Genomic DNA, 22,914 nt, shown 5'->3' with positions numbered 1-22,914 from the left:
CCATTTTCAGGAAGACGAATTTGGGATTTTCCACTCCAATATTTAATGCATGTGCAATCAACTTAGGGCAACTTTTAAGCGATTGTCATTAACATAGTGTATGTTCGTGAAGAAAGTTTCAAAACAAATTTGTAAAGGTTTGACATCTGTACACCCTTCACAGAAATAGTGTTTAAAAATCTTGAGTGAATAGTTTAGTAATCTGCCTATAACAGAAAAGTAGATATGAGATCAGAAAGCATCAGAGAGGACCAGAACAGTGAACAGGATTTGTGGGCCCTATGAAAAGTTATCCAGTAGGCGCCAGTGAATCACAGATTGAAACAACGGTGGACCCCCTGACTGTTGTGGTCCCTCAGAATTTGTCCTACCCAGGCCAAGGTTCTGGATAGGATTTACAAAGTTGGATGATCCATTTCTGAAAGGAAAGGGGTGGGCGGACGAATTTCCGATGTGACCAGAATTTCAAATTGTACAAATCTATGTGTATTTAGATGACTCTTCAAGACTATATACTTGTGAAAACATGAGGACTTACAAATCTCTTTGTTGCATATAATTAATTTCATAGTGGATGGATGCATACAGGTGAACACAGCATTATCAATGCCAACGTAATCAGATCCCAAGCCCAATCCGAGAAGCCACATGAGTTACACATAGCTGATAGTACTGAAGCAACTGGCTGTTGCAAATGTATTGCAGGATGAGTTAACTCATTATTATTATCCATATTTGTTCAAGGAGTTAGCAAACTAAAGAAAGAGAGAGAGCAAATTCCTTAGCCAATCCAATGTATCATAAGCAATTTTGGGATTCACATTCATTCCCATTTAATTTATTAACTAAATGGCAAATCTTTGAAGAATCTGCTCAATATATGATGTGCCGCCTTTGGTGTTCATTGTTTGCTGCTAATTAGACAAGTTAACTTGTTTATTTTTGGATTATTCATTACCATGCAGTCATGGGGGGGGGGCAGAGTTAAGATGAGAGTCACGATGCAGTAACATAAAGCAATAGATACTCATTTATTGTTAAAAATACTTGATGAAAATGTACAGTTCAACTCTTATACTTGTGGGATGGCATATTATTGTTTACTACTATCTGTGGCAATCTAAAATAACAAATATTCTATTCATGTAAGAGGTGTAGGTCACTTACTCGAGTTGCCCTATGTCAAATGTGCATGACCGTACCGGATGCGGCTCTGGGATAAGTTTGGCCAGCTACAGATAGTATCTGAAAATGATCTATAGTCCTCTTAGAGTGTACTACTCACTGGAATGAATATATTCATCTTGGACGATACTTCTCACTGGGAAAAGTAGATCACATTGACCTACTTTTCACCCTCCAGTGTTTATGTTAGGCTTCTGCATTTATCTCAGCTATTAAGACACTAGTGTGTTTAAATGGTGATAAACAGTCATGAAATCTTATTGGTGTTTTTATATCAGTAATATGGATCACCTCTGTGACCTGTTGTTAAAGTCATAGTGACTTACTGTTCTTGTTCTGGTGATTATCCTAGGGTTTTGGATAATGCAGCAGCAGAGCATTTGGGAAATAGTATTCCACAGAATTCATGTTAATCATGTATTGCAAAAAAAAAAGTACTCATTAGAATAAACAAAAACAAAAAGTTCAATTGAGGTTGTGTCAGGTTGTGGAAATATGACTGTATAAACATTCATTACTTTTTCACCTCAAAAAAAATTCTTGTGTTTTTCACTTATTCCTGTTGTTGTTGTTGTTGTTGTAGGGTTTAACACCATTTTTCAGCACAAGATAGGCTATACATGGTGGCCAGTATAAATTGTGGAGGAAGAACCCGGGAAAACCCCAGAAAGAACCACCAACCCACGAGAAGCTACTAGCATACTTTCTCACGTACCCACATTGGCCAAGCCCGAGACTCATACCTATGAAGACAGGTGAGATGGCAGTGATCCGTAGCTGTGAGCACATTAGAACACACACTCAGGGGTCCCCAACTTATTCCTGTCTTTAAGCAGGCTGATGTATGTTATAATATTTGCAGTCTTATGTGGTATGCGGTGTGCAAACAGGCAGAATCAAACTAGAGTGAGTTAAAGTGCACTTTTATACCTGATTTGATGATATCTTAATATACAAGTATAAAATACTTAAACCATACCAGTTCATTCCAGAGAATACCACTAATGCAACAAAAATTAATTGACTGGTAATTATATATTAAACAGTCTCTTTTAAAGGGTAATATTTGCATATTGGAATAGTTTGTGTAATTTGCGTTTCTCTTTGACAGTTGGGGTGCCATGGTAGTTCAGTTGGTAGAGAATCAGCTTTGACTGCTGGATCCCATTTCCTTGGCACAATATACCCAATAATGTGTTAAATGAGTGCTTATTATTGAGGGATTATTTGGGGCTGGGTCTATATAATACAAGCTTATTATTGTATGATTACTCTGGGCTGGGTGCATATAATACAAGCTTGATACTGTTAAAAAATATTTACCTTTATCAGATCTGCATACTAAATCGACACTTGATTTGAGTTGCATTTGGGGTGTAAAGTCGTTAATAAAGATGGATGAACTAAATGATATAAAATAGATTGCTTTACTCTGCCTAATTCTACACTGTTTGGTGTCACATGCCATCCAAAACATAGTGTTAGATGGACCTAATTTGCAGAAAAAGATTTATCCCAGGCCAGTGCTTGAAAAAAATTATCCAATTTAGATTGAATTACAGCATTGTAAGATTGATTCATCATGCTTGCATTCGTGATTTGTTTGAAATATTGTTGCCTTTGGTTTATTCCCTGTTCTATGCCATGTTCTTTGTACATTTGCTGTATTATGTTATTTTTTCAAGAGCACTTGCATAACAGTTAATTAATAGAAATGGAAATTTAGTGAGCAGTTTGGACTTGACAAGATTTGGGAATTATGATCAACTTGTGAGTTAGAGTTGAGCTGAATTTGAAGTTGTCTGAGGTAAACTAATTTAGTGTTACAATATTTGCATTTTGACTTCTTTTACAAAATGGTTCCAAACACAGCACTGCATTCAGTCATGATCAGCAAATGCCATGTCTGATTGTAGGCATCACTATTCATTAGGTGAACAACAAATATTAGAATTCTAATTTTGTATTCAAATAATCATGTAAAAGTGTGGGGTATTGGGCTTTTTATTTAAGCACTATATATCCGGTATAGTGATTGACCACTTTGTTAATTGTCAACTAGAACATGACCAAAATAGCCTGTGGCTTGTCAAATAACAAAAAACATGCAATCCAGATATCACTGACGGAACATATGTTTAAAAATGCCACTTGTTAGTTGTGACCTAGAGTATGGCCAATGTAGCCTTGAACTAACCAGTTAACTCATTAACCCCTGGAGATTTTTGTCAGTTTTGCCCGAAATACAAGTAGGAAACACATTTTGTGAGCCGCTTCTAAATACATCCTCAAAAATCTGCATCCAAGTGATTTCTGCTTGGCCTGGTGCCTAGTTGTGCTAGAAACATTGTTTTTCATTGGCTATTTCGATTGCACATGTGCAGAAGGGTAAAAGTTCTCTTTTTTTTTCTTCTTTTATTTTTGTTGCTTATTGGACCCATCATTTTTGTGTCCTGGGCACTTTTTACTTGAAATCCTCAACTTGCAAAGGTTCACCTGTCTGTATGCAGTTCAGACCAGTCTGCCTTGGAACTGAGGCCAAAAGGTCTAAAGCTGGACACAAAATCTGATTGCAATGACAAGTGAATTTTTGGTGTACAAAAATCAGGTCTAAAAAATTATGTTTTTCCCTCTGTATTTTGTAATGCGAGTACAAAGTCCAGATTATTTGGTATCTTCGTAGAGCTACATCTCTCTACATGTCTGTATTACCACCCATTTTGGTGTGTCTTAAATGACTTTGACAGTTGAAAGCTCGGAAGTAGGGTACTATCTCCTGATGCACAAATGTGGTGCCAGGGGTTCATGAGTTAATAAAGAGCAGACAGTTCAGATTATCAGATGCAGCTCAAGGGTTCAGGCCCAGTACCGACTAAATTTTGGGCTCTATATCAGTGGTTCGCAACTTATTTGTGTGTGATGATTCCTAGATTTAAGAAAAATTGTAGAGATGCTAATAGTTGTACTTCATGGTTCCTTAGAATAAGCCTGCAGTACCACTGTTGTCCATGGCACACAGGTTGGGAACCAGTGCTGTGTATGATGGTTGGGTGGAAGTACTCAGCAGTTGAAATAAAGAACAGCAAATTAGCTGTCATTCTTATACTGATTTTTTTTTTTAAAGCAGTATGCATTAAACTAATTGCCTTTCTTTCATATGTAATGAAAATTATGGCAAGTAAAACACTTCCTGCCATTTATTTTTTAACCAGTTTAGCGTTTCTCTATTTTTTCTACCTCTCTCTGTATCTCTTTTAAAATCAAATTCATGCTGAATGTATTTTTATCGGACTGGAAGTGGTAAATTAGTAACTAACTACATGTACTTAGAAGCCAAGACACTTGGACTAATTTGGGAGTTTGCTTCCTCTTGTCACTGATCGAGAGATAAAGCCAACGTTACCACATCTTCCTCTTAAAACAAAAAAATATGTTAAATACCATGTATACCTGCATATTGTTGTGAACCAAGTACAAACTGCACATTCCCAGATTTGCCATTGCATAATTTGCTGGCATATCTGGGCCTATCTTGTTAAGGGTAATCAGTAGAACAAACAACATAGACCTGGTCTGCTGGCACATTATGTAATGGCAGATCAGGGTTTATATTGTTTGCAGTTGGACTCACTTATAGACAAGTATATATAGTACTGTTTCCAAATCAATAAACTGATAATACAACAGAAACTATTAAATTGTTTCGTATGTGGGTCTTGTTCTAGTGCTTATATTGATGCATACATATAATATATTACCATAAAACCCAGCAATTAATTGAAAATTGTTTTCTCGTTACTTTTTATGCAGGATAATGCCATAAAAAAGATCAAAATAAGTTGGTAAAACTGCTTTCTCAAGATTTTCTCACTTGTAAAAGTTGACATTTTTGTTGTATTATGACTCTGTGGTCTTAAATCAAGTAATAGAAAAGAGTGAGAAGAAACAAGCTTTGTAAAATTCAACAAATAATTTATTTCTCTTGAATACAAAGTGAAAGTGTAAAAAAAAAAACTTTACTTTTGTGAATTAAATCCCAAATAAGCCTAGAATTTTAGACAAGTCCTAATAAATAAAAGTTCTGAATAATTCTCAGTGGTATTTAAAAAAAATTCAGTGCCAGAGTGTTGATGTGCCTGTGGTGGCCTGTATCATGTTGTTGTACCAAGAGTCTTTTGTTGAATCACAGTAATATAATTCCAGGGTTGAATTCACTATAAATCTGAGTGAATGTCTCTGTCCAAGAATATTATTTTTTTCCTGAGCACTCTGTATCCATAGAAATATCATATGAATTAAATAATTTGAAGAAATAAATTCCAGCCCAAAAAGAATTATTGTATACAAAACAATATGTTTGATTCTGCCAAGATCTTAAAGCACAAATAACTGATTTTTCAGAAAGCATGTTATATAACAAACTAAGATTCAAAACAAAATCCCAGACGAGGATCAAGTTCATTGTTCTAGAAAGATTGTTACTATAAAGCACATGATGAAAATCAGATATGTAGTCCAATTTAACTATTTAAAAAAATACAATATCCTTAAGTCTGCTTAAGATTGATCGCTGCCCTTAGAATAAAAAGTTGTTTACAAATTTGTGGCCGGTTTTGGATAAGGTCAGCAACTGGATACAATGTTGGTTACCCACAATATGTAACTAAATTAAAAAGAAATTAAAGAAAACCTAACAAACAAACAATGCAGATAAAATATAACAGTTGTGTTATCTCATTCCTAACCCACTATACTAGTGGTTCCTAACCCCAAGGTCGCAACCAAATTAGGGTCATAGAGGGTTACCAGAATTTGTTTTTAGGGTATCAAAATTCATCAAAATGTGGTTGTGAGGCTCTGAAGAAATGGGTGGGGGGGTTTTTGCAAAAAGATTGACAATCACTTAATTTGACACCTCTCACTGATAACACCATTATTCTGTATTACCAGTGGTTGCTTACTCTGCATTTCCAGTTAGGCAAGGAAATCAAGTATTAGCTTATCCTACAGGTCAGACATTGGATTGACACATTTAAACTTTTTTTTTTTCGTTGTGGATCAACATAAGTGTTTTGTCACAAAGAGTCAGAAAATATGCAGAAACTTTTCACTGTACTTATTTCTTTCACATTGGCGATCCTTGTTATCTTTATTATTATGCTTCTTACTCTTTTATTTTTTTTTTATTTTTTTATAGTCAGTCCTCAATATCAATATAGGTATAGAATAATCCTCGAGTCTGTCCATTTGTTTAGGATACATTAGCATTAGTGTAACTAGTCTCATAGTATTCTGATGTTACCATGAAATTTGGTCAATGTTATGATCATTACCTAAAGATGCACTTATCAAAAACTCACTTTGTTGCCAGTTTTTGTCTGTAGCAGTGTATGACAATCTTTTAAGCACATCAAATCCCTCAGATTTTGAGTGATTGCTGTGAAACTTGATGAATATTATGGTCAACCCCTGATGCTGAGCATATTAACAAATCATTTTGCATCCACCATTTTTGTTGCCATTATTGCCAGTTTATTCTCTAGTGTGATGCAGTCTATGACAAAATCTCATTTGTGCAACTAGTCAAAGAGTTTTATATGGATTGGACATCATCGGAAGATGCACATGTTGTCAAATAAATTTGATCCAACAATTTTTAACAGACTTTGTGGCATGTTGCAGCTGAATTCAGCATATGACAAAATTTTGGGAATGCAACTTGTTTCACAAATTTCAGTGGAAACTTGGTAAATGTTATGATCGTCCTATTAAGATGTGAATATCGAGGAATTGCTTATCACCTGTGATTTTTATCTCAACAGGTCATAGACCCTGAGTGCTTCCCAGATGATCTGTTGTCTATAATCTATCATATGGTACCACTTGCATGACAGTATCTACAATTTTAAATTACGATCATACAATACTACTACTGCTACTAATAATAATAGTAATAAATATGATGGTGATGATGATGACTTTAATATTAATAAGGATCAGAGAAAATGATAAAAGCAGAAGCAAGAAAATTCTGGTGGGAGTTTAGCAGGTTCCAATTGTGTAACCATTCTTCATTATAATGCATGTTAGTGTCTCTGTCTGTCTGTCTGTCTGTCTGTCTGTCTGTCTCTCTCTCTCTCTCTCTCTCTCTCTCTCTCTCTCTATATATATATATATATATATATATATATATATATATATATATGTGTGATTTGGATTTTTAACATAACTTTAACAATTTTTCAATCATATTGCTATGATGTCTGCAGTGTGGCAGTTTATAGTGATGTCTAGCACTGGGGCATCATGCCTCAGACATGTAACATGATTTCCTAACATAATGTCCCATCCAGTCACATTATCTTGACACCAGGCCGACCAGTCCTAACACTAACCTCTTAATGTTGAGCACCAGGCGAGGCAGCTGTTAGTACCATTGTTATAAGTCTTTCATATGACTTGGCCAAGGATCGAACCCATGATCTCCCGCATCTGAGACAGATGCTTTAACCACTAGGCCACTGGAGTGCTCGCTCTCTCTCTCTTGCTATATATATATATATATATATATATATATATATATATATATATATATATATATATATATATAGAGAGAGAGAGAGAGAGAGAGAGAGAGAGAGAGAGAGGGACTCTGTTGTGTATCCATGTTCCCCAAATCATAACTATGTAAACAAAAAATCTGCTAGTTAGTTGTATTTTTAGTACACATTTGTTCATATCTGAGTATCTTAAGTTGGTTCTATCAGTGACCAAAGTCACAAAGAGTGATCAAACTTTAAGATGGCTGTTAATTCCCATTTTAAAACAAGATTTTTGGCATATTTGTTGTAGTCGGCTGGTTTGGAATGCAGTGTCACTCATGGGCTCTCGTAAGTTTAACAATAATTTTTAGGTTGAATTAATGACGACAGATGGTATTATTTTTTTGGTGGGTTGTGTTTAAAGATCTTGCAAATTATACCCAGTTTGTATGGCAAGAAAAATTTGAAATATTTTAACTAAAACTAAATGAGAATGTCATATAGAACAGTAAATGTTTCTGTGGGCATCTTGAAAAACTGATAAATTGCTTTTGATAATGATGCCCAAGGAAAAGAATATAGTGCATTGATAATGACACAGTGTAGGTGGCAAAACAGTCAAAGCAAACAAAAGTATCACATTATTTTCCACCACATGGGGGATGCAATTCCCCCCTGCCCTTGGGATACTAAGAGCAGCACAGTCCATTAGATCACTGACCTTGTCAAAATTACATTGTTGGTGGAATAGTTAACAGACTACATTTGGATGTTTACAATACCTGCCCTGCCCTGAACCATAAAGGTAATAATAGATCTATTTGTACCTGTGGTACTCAGGTATGCTCTATATCCTGGTATAGATATATTAACATTGCCAGACTGCATCATACGTCTCAACTGCTTGGACATTATTTGTTGACAGGATTTCACGACAGGTCTCATGCAGGAACGAAAAATTAGGATTTTGTAACCTCTTAAACATTAAACAATTTCTGCTTGGGATCAAGTTACAGGTCTTCCTGTTTTGGGATATATTATCATTAGTCATTACCCATGTACTATGCAAGAAGGTGGAAGAGGGAGTATATACTGCTGTAATGCATAAATGTAATAAGACTACTTGACACACATTTGAGTCGTTTGTACCATTGGAAAAAAGAGGCAGTGGTTAGGAGATTGATTGACCATGATCAACACAACTCTGTTTGTCATAGTGGAGGAACATAAGGAAAACTGTGGCAGCTATGTAGGCAGTAATGGGTAAGTCAGTGACAACTAACATTCATACTCATTTTATTTTAGACCCCCCCCCCATGAGTCAGGTTTTGGTAATTTAAATTTAATATCTCAATAGTCCATTCAGATACATTTAAGAAACCTCATATGCTCTTGTATCACGACCAGAATGTGATGTGTCCAGTAAAAATTGGTGCCTGTCCGATAAGCATTTTAATAGTTCTAAGAGTGTTTATGTCCACCTGTCAAATTCTTCCTTGGTTAAATTTTATCTTCTTAAATTCTTCATGAAATTTTACATGCATTTTTGTCATGACAGTCATTTGTGTCCCTTGTAAGATTTGTCTTTAGTATTTATAGACTTACCTCACCATATTTGAAAATGCTTGTTTTGGGGTTTAATGCCATTTCTCAGCACAAGACCTATATGTGACAGCCAATATAACTGGTGGAGGAAGAACCCAGGGAAACCGTGATAAGAACAACTGACCTACGGGAAGCTTCTGGCAAGCTTTCTCACATACCCTCATTGGCATGGCATGAGACCTGAACCCACGCAAACAAACACTGAGGTGATATGGTAGTGATTGGGAAAGGTGAGCACTTTAGACCACTCGGCCACTCTTGGGCTCCATCTGAAAATTGTTGTTTCAGGTCATCTTTCTTTAACTGTTTGAGGTATTTTCATAATGAAACTTGGTATCCTCTGATATCATGACTAGAACTGACCTTGTCTGATCTGCATTTTAAGAGTTATCCCAGGTTGTTTTGAACAAATTGCTGTCCATGTGTTGCCATCATATTCTTGATCATTACTGTTTTACAAACTGTTTGAGATATCCTTATGAAACTTTGGTGTTGTTTAATGACATAAGTTTAAGTCAGATTATTTATTGTCAGGCACTCGGTGGAAGGTATTCTGTAAGCACTTGTTTATTGACAGATCTAATCTGGCACCTTTGTTGAGTATTTCTTAAATAATACATATTTTTGTTGTTACCATCACTCTTTCCCTTTACCCTCATCTGTGCATCATAGACCCCCAGATGTTTCATTTGATCCCCACTTTTAATAACAAGGTATGTGTTTTACTCAATCTGACCCCCAGTTCTGACTTGAAGGGGATTTTTTTACTCTCTCCCCTAAGGGACACGCTGGCCACTATCAGTTGTAAAACTTAAATTCTATTACTCTGATCAGTAGGTGATATAGACATAAGGTGGTATTGGTTGTTTGTTTTGTTGGTTTTTGTGGCACTTTTAGCATCTTATGGACAATATTGTGAAATGAGACCTAAGTGTCTTTCCTAAGGACAATATTAACAAGGCAGTCGACCAAGGCTGACCTGGTCAGGTATCAGACATGTGACCCATGTACTATGAGTTTCAAACCTTACAAACTGAGCTACCATGACTCCCTAAGCATAAGGTAGGAACTTGTATGACATTCTGATATTGCATATTTTCATGTCACTTGTAGTTCTATTTCATGAAAATTTGGTAATTTAAAAATACAGGAAGGAATGAAGTGTGTGACTTGAACCATTGCTATATTTTTTTAAATATCCTTTTTGCATCCATAATGGATTGAGAGACTCAAGTTTTTCAGTGTCATTTAGGTTTATGATAACGTATACACTAGGAAGGTCTTGCTTTGAAGAAATTGTCTAATCTTTTGACATGTGTACTAATAAAGTTACTCATTCTCATTGACGTTATGTATTTATTGTCACTTACCTAATGGCGCCGGAATAGGCATACAGATGATTTGTTTTCCAAAACTGAAAAGAAGCAGTCTGCAAAGACATGTGTTGAATCTATCAAGCAGATAATCCAGCAGTGATTATTTACAGGTCTGATTAGATATTCAGTTCATTTACCTGGCAAATTATTTGTTTTAACCGGTCAGTTGTCTGGAATCAAGATATCATGGGTTCGGTAGGATTTTAAAAAATAGTGAAAACTAGCTGTATGCAGGGACATGGGTAAAAATGCCTTGGGTATAGAATCCATCTATGGTTATGCACGAGTCTAATTGAATGTTCTGTTTAGTTACCCAGTAAGGTGAGTGATCTGTCTTGACCGGTCAGTTAACTTTGGTTCAGGGTGTCACGAGTTGGTCAGGATTTGGTGTCGTATACAAAGGGTTGAATTTAGATGAATGATAATAACTTCAGAGTCTTAAAGATTTTATTGCAGATACTATCTGTCACAAGCTACCCAAATCTCCTTGATCATAATTTAAGATTTAACTGCTGTGTGCTCACTTATAAAGCAGATCCAACTGTAGACTTCATAGACCTAGATTTTATATCTTGTAATGTACCAGCAGATATGGGTCGGTGCAGCCTGTTGGGAGTAATCTGTAGAAAAAACAACACAGACCCATAATCTATAGAACAAACAACACGGACCCATTTATGTGCCAGTGCATTATGTAAGTAATTTATCCACTGCAGTAAAGAATGGCCAAGTGGTCTAAGGCACTCCCCTTTTAATGATCACTAACATCTCACTTCTGTCCATGTGGATTTTGGTCTCAGCTTGGCTAATGTAGGTAATAAAGCTTGCATGTCTTCTTTGTGTTGGTGGTTCTTCCAAAGGTTTTTCTGGGTTCTCCCACAACCAAACTATACTGGGTGCAACGTGTATCCAGCCTGTCATGTGCTGGAAAATGACAATAAACCCCACAAACCCCTACTGCAGCCATTCATTTTTTTTTCTGTCTTTGCAAAATATAGATTTTTTTCATTTTTATTTATCATCTTTATAAGTTGAAACCAACTGCAGACTGCAGAGACCCAGATCTGCCATTGCATTATGCAACATCAGATCAGGGTCTGTGTTTGCAATTAAATCAGGCTTATAAGGAAGTATAAACATTATTTGAGTTTTCAAAAAAAAGATTTTCATTGATACTGATTGAAGTAGTCCTAGTGTTTGTCAAGACTTTTAGAATTTTGTAGCAAGCACGAGAGTCCATTCAGATTCATACTGTCTGTACTTGTGCTTAAGTTTGATCCAGCTGCAAACTAAACATACCAAGATCTGCCACCAGATAATGTGCAAACAGATCAGGGTCTGTGTTTTTTTATTTGTTTTGCTGACAACTCCCAACAAATTACAATGATCCAGACTTGATACATTGTAGTTTGCTTTTACATGACATATGGCAACCTACAAAACATAATTACACATTATTTATAATAGATTTTTCTGTGAACATTCTAACTCCATTGCTCAAATGAGCCTGGGGTCCCAGGTGGCTGAACAGTAAAAGGCACCACTTTTAATAATCACTACGATCTCACTTCTCTTGGGGATGGTTCAAGTGTTGGATTCAGCCAATGTAAGTAACGCGAGATAGCTTGCTAGTAGCTTTATGTTGGTTGGTGGTTCTTCTGAGTTTTTCCTGGGTTCTTCCTCCACTAAATTATACTGGGTATCATGTAACTACAATCAAATAAGCCTGTTGGGTGGGTCTCCCTTTTGTGGCCACATTAATTTTTCATATACTTTAATTTTGCATATACGTTTTGGTTAAGCGAAGATATTCTTTTGAAAACTTTTTCAATTTTTGGTACCAAGAGATTATAATTTTTTTTCTTTCTAAAGACAATACAGAAATGGTGTTGATACACAGATTTATATATTACATGTATGCCCCATGAAGGTTTATAATGAATTTCTGCATGCAGTCTGTGTAACTTCATATAAAACATATCCTGCTGCTCAGAACATAGATCAGTCATTGCATAATGTGCAGGCAGATGTCAGTCTATGCAGTTCGGTAGGATTAGACAGTAGAATAAACAAAATCAACCATGATCTGCTAGCACATGTTGCGACAGCAGACCAGGGTCAGTGTTGTTTGAGTTGTACCCGACTTGTATGGGGATGGTACATCTTTCATATAGTGTAGAATTGAACGTCTGCTTAGTATTGTTGGGATTATTGGCATTTGGACTTCATGAAGGAAAAGGTTTTGTTAGCTTGTCAATATTTAATTGATGGTTATGAGAAAAAGTCCTGATGAGTTTTTAAATTGTCTCTCTAAGACTGTTCTAATACTGTTATGTTGTTTCTTTTTCTCTCACATTACATATTGCATAGTTTTGTTATGTACAGCACTTGCTAGGGTTTTTCTTACTGTGTATTTTTAATACATGTATTGCGTACATTTGACATTGCAAATGATCTTCATCACACAAAAATAAATGTTATCATTTCCACAGATGAATTTGTTAGATAATGGCTAACCCACCCGTTGATAATAACCCATGTTATAAAATGAGCCATTGGGTACCCATTTAGTTAATGTAAAAAAAGGTTTCAAGTTAAGACCACTGGTCATATCTGATGATATCATGAGCAAGTGAGGCACAGAATAATAAGTACAGTTCAAGGCTTGTGTCTTGTGACTGTTGGTTACCGTGCATGCACAAACGACACAGTATTGACATGCCAAAAAGTTTTCACTCAAGTCTTAAAGCAGGGTAGTAAAGGATAGTGCAGCAATTAAAAAATAATTACTTTAAATTTTTTTTACAAATGGTTAAAATGTGCAAAGTTTAGATGCACACTAAGCAATTGAATGAGTGGATGTGATTTGGAATTTTAACGTAGTTTTAACAATTTTGCAGTTATATTGCCACAATTTCTGCAGTGTGGCAGTTTATATTGATGTCTAGCACTGGTGCATCATGCTGCAGACATGTAGCATCATGTCCCACCCAGTCACATTATCCTGACACCAGGCCGACCAGTCCTAGCTCTGACCTCATAATTCTGAGTCTCAAATGAGGCAGTTGCTAGTACCATGTTTGTAAGTCTTTGGTATGAGTCTGCCACGGTTTGAACACATGACCTCCCACATCCGGGGCAGACACTAAACACTTAGGTCACTGGAGCAGTCAGGCAAGTGGATGAAATAGTGTTCAGTGCAAACTGTGTGAAATAACATGGTCAGCTAAAAGTGGTTCAGCAAAACCTTCTCTTTTCTAGCTATTGGAAACTTCCAAGTCCACATGTTTATTATATTGAATGCCATTAATGTACATAGCTGTAGACACACACACACGTGCACACACACTCTCTGTCTCTCTGGCTTCCTCTGTCTCTCTCTCTTGTTGGTATCAATCAAGAGTTTACAATACCTATCTTAGACAGTGGAATTATGTTGTTGAATTTTAAGGGCATAGGAAATAAGTTTGTGTCAACTGCTATCAAGTCAGTGCAAGTCTGACAGTAGTGATGTCTCATTACACTTTTTCACAGTTGGGACATCATGTTCCACAATACTTGTTAAAGAGGGGTGGCTTCTGTGAGGACATGGTCCAACAAATTCTGTACCTTGAAACCCAGAGACTACCTGAATCCTTGGTTTGGAGCTACAGTGTACTAAAGTCAGGTAGCCCAGTGGGCAACTAAATTATTAGTATAAGCCCATCGTAGGTTGTACATTATTGTGCTGTCCATCTATTTCAGTAAAATTTTAGATGTATATACTGACTAGATTGTGTCTTGCATACCAGTCATGCTTCTTGCCCCTTGGACAGGGTCACAGCAAGGGAATGTAAATCACTGACTTGCTTCCTTATTCAGGATATGAACTTTGAAACACTGAAAATAATTTTAGTCATTTTGTATATCATAACAACAGATGTGGTGTCTCATGTCACAGGCATGCCCTCTGTCTCAAGGTCAGAGTCATTTACATGTATAGGTAAGGGTCACTTAAAAGGAAATAAACTCTGTGACTTCTATCCTTGTCTGGTCTGTAATGAAACTTTGGCCTCTTGTATAATCATCATGGGGAAAGTTTCATTCAAGGATAATATTTATTTGTACAAAACATTTTTAGTTACAAAACTTTCATGAAACCTTATTTATATATTTATTTTTGCTTATTCATACAAGATTTTGTTACTTTTAAAAGTGTTGCTCACACACACACACATATGCACACATGCGTGCACACCCACATCCACCCACCCCCATCCACAGATAACCCCCAGTCAGTCCACCCTCAGGCTTTGTTGAGACAGGTGTATCATGTTTACAAAAATGCCTGCAAAAGTACTTTACAAAGGGTAATAGTTGTCATGACACCTAGGAATGTTGAAGAATAGTTTGTAAGTTAGAAGTGACAAAAGTTTTTTAATGGTATTTTGGGATTTGGACCCATTTACATTGTTGCCTTAGCATTTTTTGGTTCCCTAAAAATATTCTCCCCACTAATTGTTATTCAGGAAGTATCACCAGGATGGCACCACTAGAGTGTAGTGAAGGAAGTGAATTTGCTCTCAATATACTACTTGCCTTGTGGAAACATGATGTATTGCTTAATTATAGAGTTGTACTTAACTATAGAGTTGCCTTTCTGCCCTTCCTTGTCTGTGAACTTGGATGTGGGCATGTATGCTCATTATAGAACTGATTCAGACCTTTCACAGGGTGGGTATTATCTACTTTAGAGGTTCGTTGTTACCAGCCAAAGAATAAGCGGGATTAAACTTCAGTCATTCAAATTTTTTCAACCAGGGATTGATAGAAGTAAACATGACTTTTTTCGTATCAGATATGTGCCTAACTGTTAGTAGATAAGTGATGGCTCTGTTAGCAGGCTGGAATTTGCCACAATAAGTATGGCAGTTTAAATCCTGCCCAGATCAGGCTGGATCAGCAAGTGCACCAAAATTCCATAATTTGCTTTGCAATTAACCCAAACCCATCCTAGTTTTCTTCATTGTCATACATGATTGTGAGTTTGAAGAGTTAAAATTTTTAATTTTAACTATTTATTTGGAAAAACCTATTTGAAATAAGTTAATACTTCCATGTACTTGTTTAGAAATTATTTTAAATAATAAATTTGTTTTTTAGTGGGGGGTTTGGACACCTTTTCATTCTTACAGGGCATTTTCCATAAGTGTTGGTAGTCAGGTCATTTTTCCCTAGTTTAATAAAAATTTTTTTACTGCAGCCACTGTTACAGCACCCACAAAACCTGTTATTTTAAAAATTTTACCTGCTACTTCAAATTTTGCAGAATGCCAGGCTTGTAAGTGCATGGTGACATATTTTAAGATACGTTCATCGACATGGAGAGAGGCAAAATAGAAGAAAAATGAATTCAGCCTAAAAATGAAATATTTGATATACATGGGCAGATGTATTTCCTAAATGGACAAGAAAGTTGTTTTACTATATCACCATGGTGGCAGTACCAATATTATCTTCCCCCTGCAAATTCATTAATTCATTAATTTAGAAGCTTCATGTACTCTCCTTCGCAGTGTAAAACTAATAAAATCAACCATTCTGCCTTGTGAAGTGTCCCGAAAAGATGTTCCAGCTGAGGTCGAGTTTTTGAAAGAGTGCAGTTGATATAAATCAATATATTTCTTGGAATTTTTCGTTCTTTAGCTCAACTAGTCATAGACCAGAGAGCTTATTGGATGGCCTGTCATCATTTGATGTCCATCCATCCATTAGCACAAGTTCATTATTGCTACTTCTCCTAAACTACCTGGAGAAATGCGATAAAACATTACACGCACATTCACCCCAAAGTCTTGTTGGTCCTAAATGAAAATGTTTTATGGATGCAACAGCAGCCATGTAGAAATAGTTTTTATGACTACCGGTACTCCTCCTGGATGGATTGTCATATCAAACTGGTTTTCATTTTAAGGCTTATAAATGTGTCTAGCAGGTCCTGAATGAAAATGGTGCAGTCTAACATCTGATATGACAGCCATCTTGAAAATCATTTTATCACTACTCACCTGAGCCCTAAACAGAAAGTCACAGCAACATAGTTTTCACCAGAAGACTTCATATGATCTCTGGTTGTTTCTTTCCAATGAATGGTGACAACATCAGGTTTCTGATAAATGTTTTTTCTTATGATGTCTGGTTGGTGCTAATTGAAAAATGGTAATGCTTAGACATCAAATATGGCTTCAGAATGGCCATCTTGAAAATCTTGTTATCACTATTGAATGATGGTTATGTTGTGATAGTTTTTTCACTGTAAGATTTTGTGTGATGTCTAGTTGGCCCTTAAGAAAATGATTCTGCCTGGCAATGTAGTATAGCCACAACAGTGACCATCTTCAAATCTTGTTTTTGCTTTTCTGCCTCAGTGGATGGTTGTATCGACAGTGGGGTTTCACTGGGGTTTCACTGAACAATTTCTGATCTCTAGTTTATCCTCAAATGGTGCTTATCTGATGCCCAATGTGGACACTACAGCAGCCATCATGAAAGTCTTAGTATTGCCACTCCTCCTGAAAGGAAAGTTTTATCATCAAGGGTTCACCTTAAGACTGTTTATGGTGTCTAGTTGGTCTTTGAATCATTTGTGCTGATTTGATGTCCAGTATTGAAAATCTTTTTCTAGATGACATATTATATTATCATTGGTTTATCAGCTGAAGACTGCTTATGATGTCTAGTTGGTAATAAATGAAAATGGTGAAAGTGTCATTCTGGACATCTTGGCTGCTGTCTTGAAATTTTTTATCTTGCTACTCTGAAATGGAAAGTCAGATTGACATTCAGTTTTCGTCAAAAGACTGATATGATATCAAGTTTTCCTGACTGAAAATTATGCCGATCTAACCTCATATGGCTGGTACAATAAGCATTTAAAAAATCTGTGACTATTTCTCCAGAATGGATGGTGGTCTGGGTGGCTGAACGTTCTGAGGTGTTCGCCGTTACAGATCAATCACGTCTCACTTCTGTCGGTTGAGCCTTGGCTTGGCTAGGCTAACATGGGTTTTCCTGCACCAAGCACAGTATAATGGCTACAATTTCTAGCCTATCTTGTACTGAAAACCACAAAACCAAACCAAACTAGAATGGATCTTTGTTTCAAAATTGGATTTCACCAAAGTTTTTGTTTGCCTTAAAAGAAAAATTGTGATGATCTTACATTCAGTATAGCTGTCACAATGAACGCTTTTAAAATCCTCTAACTCAATAATATCAATTTCAGCACTCAGCAATTTAAAGAAAATTGGTCTTATCTTGAATTCTGGAAAGTATTTATGGACAGTAGAACATAAGCCCCTTCAATGTGTTCTTCTTGTTTGACTTTTATTCTGTGCATCTTTTGGGGATATCTGTGCATTGTTTAACCTTGCATATTGTACACACATGCACACATACGTGCACATGCACACACACACATCTGAATAATGACAAGTTTTGATTCAGTCTCCAACATAACAGGAAAACAATTTTGTTACTCATTGTATTGCCACATACTGCATGGCTAGACATTACAGCACAGTGTCAAAACGTTCAAGTGCAAATGTATATGAATTTTGTTAATAAACTGCACTATAAGGGGATGAGCTTTTTTTACAGGTGGGGATATTTATATTTTTCAACGGAAATGTTATTTTGCATACATGTACTTAAAAATGTTACTTTGTGTTCCCTAATCCTCAAAATTGTCACAGTTAACAGATTATTGTATAAAATTTCCAAATTGGTTGATACCTTTGATCAACAGCCAATTGGTAAAGCAGTGAACTTGTAATCCAAGGGTTGTGGGTTTGATACCCACCCAGGCTGGGCCTTAGTGTTTCCTTGGCACTTTACTCTCATTTCTGCAGCCTAGAATGGTTAGTAATGTGTTAAAAGTACTGTTCAAACAAACAACAACAACAATATAACAGTACATGTCAGAAATGATTTATCATTGATCTAAGAAACAAAACCAGCAACAACAACAAAATAGCTACATGTCAGAAATGATTTATAATTGATCTAAAAAACATTATGGGATTGTGAATTTGCAAATGTCCCTGTGTTGTTCACAATTTTTTAGTTATAATATTTTCATCAATTTATTATCCACGCTTTAGTTTCTGTAGCAAAATACCAGATTTCCCAATAAATCGTGCTGATATTTTTCTGAATTAAACAAGGATATAAGTGATATTAAGCATGAAATGCTCTGAGTTCTGACTGAAACTCTATAGGTCTGTCGAGGTCTCACGTTACATAGCAAGTTGCCCATGAAGTCTTTAATGACCTTTATTTAAATTCATATTGGACAAATGAATATATGCACATACAGTAATCATGGTAGTGTGTAAGAGTTTATTGACATGGTAATTAAATAAGAGCTGGTCACTGTGGTACAATGTGTCGTGAACTTGTTTTTGTTTTGTTTGTTTGTTATTTTAATGTTTCAGGTGTTGGGGAGATTATATTTTAAAGTGCATGCAAGTCTTTGGAGAAAAAAAAAATTTATTTTTTGTCTCCCAAGACATAGATTTATTGTGGTATGTACATACACGAGTTGAGATTCTTGTTGAACAGTCATAAAGTATATATGGGTCAGGATCAGATTGGTAAGAGTAAACAATGGTAAACTATTTATGGATTAGTACAGTCAGAAGCTACTGTTTTTGACTGATAGATTGTTTATGGCAAGAAATGACCTTTTATACAAGCAGAAAGGTGCTCTCTAAAGAAATTCATTTTTGTTCTGGGAAAGAAAGAGACCTTCAAAGATCATAGATGATAAAAAATATACTATCTTTGTATATACATGTTATTTTGTCATTTGATAATTCACAAAATAGTAGACAATGAAATCTGGCTAAGTTTTATATTGACAGCTCAATTATACTTTCTGACTGATACCTGAAAGTAGACATTAATAAATCTACAATGAAGACAGGCATGTTCTGTGAAGAAAATATATTCCCATCATAAATAAAGATATGAAAAAGGTAGAAGTGGTCACACAGTATTTCCATTGAAATTGTTCATTATGCAGTCAGTGTCAAGGTAGTAAATTATGGTACATGAGGTTACATGTTGTGGAATTACAAGTATTCCAGTTGGTGTGTGACAGTTGAATGTAGGTTATCTGGTTAATATTGAAGATAATATAATAAATATCAATATTGTATGTTTGTACAGAGCATCCTAGTTATGACAATCAGTAGCTCATATACCACCATACATACTCATTTATAAGTCAAGTCAAAGTGCAAACTCTGCTGACTCAGATCTGCTGTTGCATAATCTGCTAGCAGATCTGGGTTTATACAGTTTGTCAGGAGTAATCATTAGAACAGACAGCATAAACCCTAATCTGCGAGCACATTATGTGACCACAGATTGGGGTATATGTTGTTTGCAGTTGGACTCTTTATAGACAAGTATAAATGGTGTATGTGAATTATAATTTATATGCTTATTCAGAACCATGTTGATTAAAGATCAACACTGCATGAGATAATAGTGGAAGTGGTTGTTTATAATTACAACAGTGGTTTAGATGGCTAACAGTTTCTAGTGGAATCACCTCTGTCAGGTATCTTTTATCAGACAGTTACTTGCAACAAAATCAGAAAATTGATCTTTTATCTTTCAGGCATTCCAACAATAATAACAGGCTGCTTGAAATAACCTTTTCATTATCGATGATTTACTTGGTGGTTATTATTTTACTCATTAATATTTATTAATAGATTTAATAATTAATATATAATTAATGAATACATACAAGTGTTCTGTACAATGAGTGCGAAGCATGTGACTTAATTAATGAATACATGCAGTGTCTAGCCTGTGACTATTTATGCCAATCTGCCATCTGTGCTAATTTCACAGTTAAAATACACATGTAAGTCCACTAAGTCATCAATACACATAATTTTATCACTTTGGTAATGCAACAAGATTCTCATTAGTCAAAATTACATGATACTTTGATTGAGGTTTAAGTCTCTTTTTAATGCTGAATGCAAAGCTATTGACGGTGATAATGACTGATGATATAAATGAAAGTACAATGAACTGAAGTTAATGATTGTGACCATTTGGAGTTTTCCTCAGGATCTAATATTAGTATTCGGAGTGGTTGTTAAGTTAAATTAAGCATAACAAATGTGCTAGAAAATTTCTGCCTCTTATCTGGAATACAGAGGACTTTAAAATGACCAGAATGAAAAATATTTTAAGATTTCAGTTTGATCACAAAGTAGTTATTTAAAGAAAACACATACGACAGAGTTATTGTTATTATTATTATTATTATTATTATTATATCATCATCATCATCAATAATACTTGCTTATAATAATCATCCTGCTATGCCATAGCCTAGTGCATCTGCAGACCAGGGTGCATTTTATTTGTTCTACAAATCTACTGGAGCATTATGCAATGGTAGATATGGTCTGTGCAGTTTGCAGTTGAACTCAACTTACAAGCAAGTACATACAGTATTGTATTTTTGTTAGAATATGTAATAATAAGTGAACACTAACTTAGCATCAACGAAACCATGCCAGTATGAATTTACTGCAGTAATTTTAATGAACCTCATATAAATCAGGCATGTGCAACTTTCTCCATGGCATGGGCAAGATAAGCAAGTTTTGAAGTCACATTTAATAACGTAAATAATCAGATGATAACTGTTCATTATTTTCATGATGTGATAAGCAAGTTATTAATAAATAATGAAATGAAAGGCAGAACCAACTGAAAGTGCAGTGGTGCCTAATAAGCTTGACCTAGGTGGGCTTTACAGCCCCATTCCATGGTAAAAAATATAACACTGCTACATTGAATGGAATGCAGATTTTGCCTATGCAGGTGAGTAAGGAATTCCAAGCATATCTGGGTATGAAACTTAAGATTTATGGTAACATGATCTCAGAGTGTTAGTTGAATACAGCCTGACAATACGCCACTGCCATTACTGTTGTTGCTGGTATATGTGACAGAAGAATCAATTTTGTAACACCTATCCCGCTTCCCTCACCCACAGTTGGTAAAAGGGGGGTTGGTGTTGTAAATAGTTTCCCATTTTACTGACAGAAACAAGTACCTATGACCCACCCCAGCAAGTCCTTAAAGGAATCAACAGGTTTAATTATAACAATCCGACAAGATTTTAAGTGATCAAGACTTTTTTTTTCTCCAGACCTTTGAGCAAGCAAATAGTAAGGAATTAAAATCAGATTTTGTAATAATGAAAACAATCATGGTGACGGATGATGGATAGGTCTGATATAAACATTATTACTGTATGTTTTCCTAGCTGAGCTGTACTAAACAATTGAAGTTAATGATGATGAAAGTGGGGCATTTTGTCAGCAGCTGATATCAGTACCAGGAGTGTTATAGTTTGGCCACACAGTGTAAGAAATGAATGCAAAACTACTGCCAATAGCCTTTTAATGAACAAAAAATGGTGGGCTCTGAAATAAAAATCAAGATTTTCTTTTATTTTCAACTTTGGTGCAGTTTGAAAGTAATGATTCATGAAGCTAGGTGTAGGCACAAAGTAAATTTGAATTCATGCCTTTAGACATTCTTATCTTGAATAAAAATGTGAGAAAATTTAATAGTAAAGAGAAATATTTGTATGAAATAAATGTAGTGTTTTAAATTAATGTAATATGAATATTATTCATTGACCATCAAAGACAACTACAAAAAAGACCTTTTGTCTGCATAGATTTTTGCAGATGAGCTTTATTTTATGTTGATCTTCAGGATCACATTTTTTGTCAAAAATATACAAAGTTTGTGCTTTTCTATAACTATTTTGTGATAGTTCCTTGTGCCATACCAGTAAGACCAAGATGCAAAAATGGTTTATTTAAAACAAGGTTGTGTTGCTTAAATCATACAACAAATGCCTATTTTTACTTGTAGCACAAAATTCATTGAGTTGAGTCATATACAGTACAAATTAATGAACATTAAGTACAGTACAGGAGGTCAAGTAGGAAGCAGGCTCTGTAAACATGCATTCATTAAAGCACCAAGGGACCTGTTTAAGATCTTAAGTGATTTTGAGACATCCATTATTAAAGGGGTGGGTGGGAGGTTAGCGTTTTCATTTCAAGTGGGATATTTTATTTCTTTTATAACAAGATGATTCTTTTTTAATGTAT

General features: G+C 35.4%; 1 protein-coding gene across 3 annotated transcripts in view; it reads left to right on the top strand.

Moving 5' to 3' along the window:
- Positions 1 to 22,914, top strand: part of LOC149799099 (rab-3A-interacting protein-like) — a 102,309-nt gene that overhangs the window by 41,745 nt on the left and 37,650 nt on the right. Inside the window, exon 1 of one of the 3 annotated variants that reach the window (XM_089958086.1) lies at positions 8,623 to 8,990. The exons of 1 other annotated variant lie outside the window; for it this stretch is intronic. In XM_089958086.1, the coding sequence (XP_089814212.1) occupies positions 8,917 to 8,990 (74 nt within the window). In that variant the 5' untranslated portion in view covers positions 8,623 to 8,916. Of the gene's footprint in view, positions 1 to 8,622; positions 8,991 to 20,213; positions 20,316 to 22,914 lie in introns of those variants that run through there. One more of the 3 variants, XM_089958087.1, reaches the window with a different exon arrangement.

The sequence above is a fragment of the Sinohyriopsis cumingii genome, chromosome 5, assembly GCF_028554795.1.
Source record: "Sinohyriopsis cumingii isolate HCF-2022 chromosome 5, ASM2855479v2, whole genome shotgun sequence".
Taxonomy (NCBI): Eukaryota; Metazoa; Mollusca; class Bivalvia; order Unionida; family Unionidae; genus Sinohyriopsis; species Sinohyriopsis cumingii.
The sequence above is the reverse complement of the archived record's forward strand: the minus strand, read 5'-3'. Positions and strand labels throughout refer to the sequence as shown.